This window comes from Lactuca saligna, chromosome 2 (assembly GCF_052625555.1).
Source record: "Lactuca saligna cultivar CGN05327 chromosome 2, ASM5262555v1, whole genome shotgun sequence".
In the NCBI taxonomy this organism is placed as follows: domain Eukaryota; kingdom Viridiplantae; phylum Streptophyta; class Magnoliopsida; order Asterales; family Asteraceae; genus Lactuca; species Lactuca saligna.
The window spans coordinates 147954290-147962628 of NC_136418.1; the positions used below are offsets into that span (position 1 = coordinate 147954290).

At 39.2% G+C, this 8339-nt stretch overlaps 1 protein-coding gene across 1 annotated transcript; it reads right to left on the reverse strand.

The window, feature by feature from the left end:
• Positions 1 to 5512: 5512 nt before the first annotated feature.
• Positions 5513 to 8339, reverse strand: LOC145032011 (aspartic proteinase 36-like). The gene is made up of 9 exons (XM_078980675.1): positions 7889 to 8339; positions 7693 to 7813; positions 7183 to 7616; positions 6937 to 7093; positions 6779 to 6861; positions 6555 to 6654; positions 6372 to 6444; positions 6140 to 6292; positions 5513 to 6005 (listed from the first exon to the last, which is right to left on the reverse strand). Exons 1-9 carry the CDS (start codon positions 8167 to 8169, stop codon positions 5902 to 5904), a joined length of 1506 nt encoding a protein of 501 aa, XP_078836801.1. The 5' UTR covers positions 8170 to 8339; the 3' UTR covers positions 5513 to 5901.

Consider the following 8339-nt stretch of genomic DNA (forward strand, 5'->3'; position numbering starts at 1 on the left):
TGGGCAGACTATAACTTGGCCCAACAAAAGACCCACTCTCATAACTAAATCTATTATAGCCCAAAATAAAACTTGAGAATTAAATAAACTTATACCTCGGAAAAACGATCATTACAAATCTCCCCCACTTGGATCAGACTTCGTCCTCGAAGTCCGCTGCTACTGAATCAGAAAATAACTCCAGGTAATGCTTCTGCATCTCCTCCTCCGATTCTCACGTCCACTCTGAACCCTTCCGGTGCTGCCACTGCACCTTCACTAGCTGAATTACCTTGTTCCTCAAGGTCTTTGTCTTCCGATCCATAATTGCGACCAGCCTCTCAATATAATTCAGGCTGCTATCAACTTGAATGTCTTCTAAGGGAACAACTGCTGACTCATCCACCAAACACTTCCTCAACTGGGACACGTGTTTTAAAAATGAAAATTTGGTTTGAAAATTTACGATGTTACAATACCCAGACCTTAAAACCGCCCGAACAAAACCCAAAAACCATAAAAGATCGAGATATCCAATTACAATTATACTATTGCCCTCCAAAGACACAATCAAACACTTGGATCAATTATACTGTGACTCCCACATCCGAATTCGGCTAACTACTTTCTTTCCCAAGGCCATGAGCCTCATGACAACTGATGACTGGACTGCAGCACCGATCAACGAAGTAAATCCAAACCCGAGTGTTACAGTCTGATTAATCACTTAATGTCAGTCGTCCGCCGAGCTACTATCGGGTAATTTTCACAACCTTGATAACTACATTGAGATCTACATGTAGAGTTGGGGTTTTCAATTTTTGAGCCTTAAACTACATATATTATCCCAACAATATTTAATAATGGTATGTTGCCCCTATTTATGGTTTCACTAGTGGTTATGAGGTTCAAACACAATCAAACTGCAATACTCAAAAAAACAAGAATGGAAAAACATAATGAATGCGAAAAAAAAATACGACAAGTTGACAGCGCGGGACCTAGGCTACTCTACATTTCTAATACTAAGCATCCATGTCCTTTTATGTAACAGCCCGAAATTTTCAGGTATTTATTTTGGACTTAATTATGGAAATTGTGAGTGGACTCGGCGAGTCAGAGCCCAGACTCGCCGAGTAAGATCACGGATTTGGGTGCGGGTTTGCGTCCGGACTCGACGAGTCCAAGAGTGGACTCGGCGAGTCTACGCTGTGTGATGAAACCCTAATTTCCGGGGTTTGCGGCCTATTTAAAGGGCCTTATGGCCGTCATTTGTGCTCACCCAACCCTTAGAGAGAAACCCTTGAGAGCTGGAACATTTTGAGAGAGAGAGAGAGGGAGCCTTTTTGACCTTGTGTGTGTGATCTAACAAAGAAGGAGGAGGATCTAAGCAAGAGGAAGCAAAGGGGGCTGCTATTCAGTGGATTTGAAGCTTAGAGCATCGATCTTGAGGTATGAATTCGATCCATTTTCTGATTTGTGGAGTATATGGAGATCTAGGGTTTCTTATGGACATTAATGGAATGATTTGATGCCAAATAGTCCCCTTTTGTGTTGAGACTCTGGATCTGGATCCATAGAGGTCCAGAGAGCCTCCCTCTTCCAGCTTTATGTATAGCAATTGAGTTCATGGCCTTGAGATATTGAAATTGAGACAAAAACATCATTTAGGGTCATATAGAGATTGTAAGTGTGTGACATCCCCAAAATCTCGGCCCGAAAAGGCCGATTTCATTTATGCTTTTTAAAATAATTTTCAGAGTAAATCCTTTTAATTTTAAAAGAGATGCGGAATTTGTTCCCAAAAACAAAACATGATAAAATAGATATTTATCAAAACATTTCATAAAGAAATATGATTTCATTTCATAATCAAAAGTCGGGATGTCATGTTCCGATACAGATCATAAAGCATAAACGATAGCATTACAAGTCTTTCAACAAATATATACATATACAGACTTGTAAACAAAACAACTTGATGTTCGCCCATCTTAAGCTCTTGCGCCACTTCCTGTAAAATAAATCAACTGAGTGGGTCAGGCTTGGGAGCCTGGTGAGCATATAGGGTTTTCAACCCACAATAAATAATTAAATTAATTATTATCAACCAACAATAACCCAGTTACCCATTCCCGTTATTCTCACTTTATGTCCCTAAAATAACTAACACAAGGGACCTAGTCTAAGAATATTTCATCGGGGCGACTACACATGCTTCGGGGGTTCCTCAGCAATATAAGTCAAATAAGGCAACCATGGGGGGGATGGAATACAGCGAATGAACACCCAAGTTCATTAACACCTACAGGTTATGAGCCTGCTAGCGTTCCACTGGACTATCTAGAAAAGTTCGTGGTCGTCATCTAAATTCCGCTAGATGACTGGATCAAAACAACATCGAGGCCTCTCATCTGTTTATTACACACCAACTATCTACCCATATTCTACCCAACATATTAGTAGATAAAATATACATTTTTATACGTAGTTTCAAAACCTGTATAGCATGCTCAATCAAAACATTTTTCACATAACAGATGAGGCATACACACATAACACGTATTTCATAGAGAATACTTCAGATCTATAAGATAGAAGAGAGTGGGTATACATTCACATATATAACAACAAAATATATACACATAGCACGTATTTTATATAAAATACTTCATAATATTGTGTTGGAATGAAAGTAACTACACACTCACTTGATCAGAAGATGATCGGGCAGCACTACGGCTTGCAGAAGAGGTGTTTCTCCGTAGATCTGGAAGATCTTCACAAAACCGGGCTCCTCGCGGGCAGCGTTTCGGCTCGGGAATAACGCTCTTCGGGATTCTCGGGGCTTCGGATCTTGCTTCGGGGCTCGAGAATATTACCAGGGCTTCGGGGTATAAACGGCACGCAAAACGAGGAAAAACTTAGAGAGAGAGAAGAGTTTGAACAAGAGAAAATGGTTGAATTCGAGTTCTATTTATAGGCTGCTGGGTCTGGGATTACGCGGGGCGTACTCAAATTACGCGGGGCGTACTCGGGTTACGCGGGGCGTACTTTGACGTCACTGCGTGCGTCGACTGGTGGCACTCGAGTATTGGTCAGACAAGTTGCATCCGACTGAGTACGCGGGGCGTACTCAAATTACGCGGGGCGTAATTGACTTGTCAATTTTCTAAATTGCGTAACTTTCGCATACGAGCTCCATTTTTGACGTTCTTTATATCCACGCGAAGGTCAGACCATACTCTACAACTTTCATTTAGACTCCATTGGCTAATTTTGACTTTTATTTTTATTATTTATTTTTAGAAGGCCGGGACAGAAAAACTTCGTTATAAATTCATAACTTCTTCGTCTGACGTCTGTTCTCGCCTAACTTTTCATTGCTTCGCTACTAACAACAAGATCTTCGATTCTCATTTAGATTGTTTCAGCTAAAAACCGCTCGATCTCAAATCGAGTATTCGGGCTGCATACTGCCACGTCGAAACTTCAGAAAATCATAACTTCCTCATACGAAGTCAGATTTGGGCGTTCCTTTTATGCACGCTCTCGGTTTAACGAAATCTACGATTTTCGTTTAGATTGTTAAGGCTAAATATCTCTCTATCTTAAATTCATATTTTACGTCACTCATCGTCATACCGGTTTTGTCTCGAAACTTCGACAGGTCATAACTTCTTCGTTATAACTCGGATTTTGGCATTCCTTATATCTCCGAAATCCTTGTTTCAACCACTACAACTTTAAGCAAAGATGTCGGGCGTATCTCACACTTTAATTTTGACGCTTATTTCATTCTTAATTCATTAAATTATAAAAATCAAGAAAATAAACACATAATTCACATAATTCACAAATAATACATTCTTATTATTTCAAGTTGAGTTACAAAGGTTAACCTAGACTATTACATTGCTAAAAATGGCAAGCCCAGAAACACGGGCGTTACAATGTGCATCAAGATAGTGACTTTACATGCTAAATAAGCTTGGAGGGACTGGATCTATGGGTTAATGGACCGGATCTGGCCTCATGATCAAGTTTTAGTCATTGCATGGCACGGACTCGCCGAGTCCGAAGAACAGACTCGGCGAGTAATATGAATGTTGCCCGATCATACAGCGTGTGGTCTTGCCGAGTCAGGAAGGGTTGACTCAGTGAGTCAGGGGGGGAATCAGAGTGGACAGGTGGACTGAGTCAAGTTGGACTCGCCGAGTTGTTCTTGAGACTCGGCGAGTTGAGTCGTGGTGGCCCCACAACTCATGCCAGGATGGACTCGTCGTGTGAAGGGAATACTCGACGTGTCAAGGGAGGATTTCAGGGAAATTAGTGTATACGCTCAGACTCGCTGAGTCGCTATATGCACTCGCCGAGTCCGGTTAAAGTTGACCGTTGACCTTGACCATTGACCCGGGGTTGACTTTTGTTGACTTATCAAGGAGTAACCAACTTTAGTTGGGGGAAAGTGTTAATTAGAGTGGTATTGTGATTTAGGAGGACTATAGCTCAGGAGATCGAGCGCTAGTGATTTCAGGACTTACGACTTATCGAGATACGCAAGGTGAGTCTTCTCACTATACTTTACCTTGAGTAGGTAACCAGAGTTATGTGATAGAGTATTTGTATGCCATGTATGTTATGTGTTGTACTGCATTAGTTCTATGTGATTTATGTTGTGCATGTTTACAGAGTTAGAACCTGAGGGTTCACAGAGTTTGGGTGCACGGACCCACAGAGTTATAGCCTCGAGTGGCTAATATGTGTTATATGTGGTATTTTGGGGAACTCACTAAGCTTTGTGCTTACAGTGTTTGATGTTATTGGTTCAGGTACTAGTGACGACCGCGGGAAGGTGCCGGCTTGATCCGTACACACACACGGAGTTTATACATTTGTGATCTTGGGATTTTGTATTGACTTGAATTGGATAATTAATATGGTTGTTTTATGAATGTTAAATGAAATATGTTTTACGAAAATTTGAAAATTTTGTTTGAAATTCACGGTGTTACATTTTATATGAGGTCATGTCCTTATAAGAGCCAACTGATTTATGTCTAACATCACACTATCTTTCACTCCCTTCAAAGACGCCCTCTCTTCCTTCTCCTACCCATTGTGACTAGCTCCACTCTCCTAACTATGGTTTTCGATAGCCTACTTTAGACATGTACATAATTACATATGCATATAGCTAACTTGATTGTGCCTTAATATATTTACAAGAATTTATATATAAATAATTTTCCGGTTTTACACAAAGTAATTAGTTCCTTTGTCGGGTGAATCCTCGGAAATCAAACTCAAACTAAATGATGATTTTTTTTGTAGAAAGCAGAAAATCTATCCAATCATGAGGAAAAACAAAAAGCCTTTTAATAAAAATAAAGAAAAATACGATAGCAACAAATTTTAAGATGGAAAAACCTTCTTGTGTTGTAAAGAATATAAATAGGAGATAGTGAAGAGAGCTTACGTTATAACCAAATATAGTGGGTAACAAAGGAACACAACTTCAAGAAAACCCATATTGGAAACCAAACTCACAACATAACTAAACTAGAACAAAACAATGTTATGTTTCATAGGCCATAATGCACATCTAACTTCCTCCAAGTGCAATCCTAATCTTGCAATTAAACAATCATGAGTTAGGAACTAGGAATGCAACTCTAAAACCCTGGCCAAACTTCGAACAAAAACTTTTTTTGTTATTATTTATACAGTTTCTTTTCTCTCTCTATGTGGTGATATTTTTCTTTATGTTCTTCCATAAGAAAACCTACCGCTTTTTTTTGAAAAAAATACCCTCCATGCTCCCTTGGGCCTTGGGCCATCCTCCAAGAAGATGGAAGCCCAACAAACATTACATATCGACATCAAATTTACATATGAAATAATGAAATATTACAAAAAAAATTACACACAAAAAACGTAATGATTACTTAATAGAAACAAAATGATTCCCAGAGCAATCAGTTGTAATGATATAAATCTTCCGGAGCCAACATCACTCGACGACCCTGTTGAAAATAAACAAACAGACCAAATTATCCAAACTCGATTTAGAAATAACGTTTTAATGAAAAAGAAAACCAACAATTTCCTGCACTTTTCATGTTCTTTTTTTTGTACGAGTGAATTCCAAAAATCTTACGTGGAGAATTATTGTTTGAAGCCGATGAAGCTGGAGACATATCTCCAGTTGAAGCATCAAGTCTTCCCCATAAATCAGAACAATTAGTTTTCCAAAATCCAATCGTGTTATGTTCACGATCATACATAACCAAAGTATTACGAAAAAGAATGCCTGTTTAACAAACATATAATTAAATCACACAACATTTTCATTAACTGAAATTCATAGGATAATTAAGAAGTTGAATTACCTCCTAAAAGAGTCGTTGCATCCTTTCCATTCTGAAAAATCCCCAAACAATATGCACCCTCCACCATTGAATGCTTCACATATATAATAAAAACTCATCAGAATACTAATAATAAAAAAAAAATAAAAGACAAGAATGAATTTCGTTTTCTAAATTAATACAACCATAAATGCTTATACGTACAGGGAACAAGTAATTCTCTGGGGTTAGCGACAGTTTTTGTCCCTTTCCAAACACCATATCAACCGTCGGGAATGTTCTCAGTAGCTGTGAACCATCGTCACTAAAGTAATTACAATTTTAAAACCACTTGACATTAGTTAATTTGTACTTTAGAGTTTAGAATACAACATTAATTAATATATATGTAACTATAACTATACACATATATCCATTTATATATCCACCTTTTAGCACCAGAGAAGCAAATGTCATTATAACCCGGATCTGGACCATTGATCTGCTTCACATTATGGAGTTCTTTCATGATCTGCATATATATGAAAGATTTAAAAAGTAATTAACAATGGTATATAGTAATTAAATTAAAAAGATTAAATCTTACAGCATCTTTAAATGCAAGAAAAGCTGCTTCAGGTAGGAAAGCATATGTCGTTCCACTGTCTAGGATTGTTCCAAGCCTTCCATCAAAAACACTCGGATTCAAATCCAACCGTTTTCCGGCGACGTGTAACCCTCTCAGCTTAATATTGTAATATGGGCTATATGATCAGAAAAGAAGAAGTTTCATATATATGTAGAAGAAAGATAGATATATACATATATACATATAGTATATATATACATATACCTGCGTGCGGGGTCTGAATAGGCGTAGACCATTCCTGAAGGAGGTGAAATGCCACCGAGAACCATGGCACCACCGCCGGTATCCATGCCACCATAACACAAAGAAAACGAATCTCTTATTACACCTTTATCAACAAGTTGATCGACTATACTCGGATCACCACGACCCAAACCCATTATTCCATCAGCATGTTGAGTGAAGAGATCACCGGTTTCCATGTTTTCACAGCCGAAAATGGAACGTTGAGGAGAAACTTGGCCTAAGTTTCCGAAAGATATAACATCTTCACCAAGAACGCCGCTGCTTGTGCTCAATTCCGCGTATTTTCTTTCGTATAAACATTGTTGCAGGGTGTCGTTGGCGCAGCTGCTGCAACCGGCATTGCATTTTACAGGTTGGTATGTGCTCGATAAATATGGATTGAACTTTGGGTCCTGTGAATTAAAAAGATTGGTTGTTTAATTAAAGAGTTGATGAAGACGATGAAGATGAAGATGATGTAATTAGAACCTGATGGTTGCCGCATCGTTGACAGGTGGAGCATGGAACGTAAGTGACAGTGCTACCGGTGTCGACTATCAGAGCAAACTTCTGCGGCGGAGACCCAATCCACAGACTCGTCGTGAAATACCTAATAATCAATACTTACTTTTATTTTTTACTTCAAATCTTCTTTCAAATTGATCGAGAAAAGGTTAACAGATACCCGTCGAAGAGGAGATCATCGTGGAGAGCCATTCGAGCGTTCGGGCTAGGAGCATCGGATGTGTGGAGGCGACGCCGAGATTTTCCGTCGCCGGAGAAGGAGGAGGAGGAAGGAGAAGGAAAAAGAGGAAGAAACATGGTGTGACGATTGCTGCCATCATGGGGAGGATGGAGAATAACAGTGCTTGAATCATCGACGGTGGCCCAAACAAACAACACAAAATTCGAGAGGAGCACGGCAGCGGTGGTAGACGAGACCGGTGCCAAGGGGAACTGTGCCATTGGTGATCACCGGACTTGTTCCGGTTGAGGTCCGATGAAGTCCACTGGCGCAGATTTACGACGTCGTTCTGGAAGAGTAAAGAGTACCTAAAGAGCTAGAACAAAGCCTTGTCTCCAAAAGAAGTTATATTTATTGATTAATGATTATTATTATACTTATATTATTTTTA

What these genes read in the sequence shown, in the direction of transcription:
- LOC145032011 (XM_078980675.1), bottom strand. Translation starts at nt 8,169, where the DNA reads ATGGCACAGTTCCCCTTGGCACCGGTCTCGTCTACCACCGCTGCCGTG. An exon ending in TATTCAGACCCCGCACGCAG is followed by an intron (nt 7,094 to 7,182) that starts GTATATGTATAT and finishes CTGATCATATAG; the next exon opens with CCCATATTACAATATTAAGC. An exon ending in TGCTTCTCTGGTGCTAAAAG is followed by an intron (nt 6,655 to 6,778) that starts GTGGATATATAA and finishes TAATTACTTTAG; the next exon opens with TGACGATGGTTCACAGCTAC.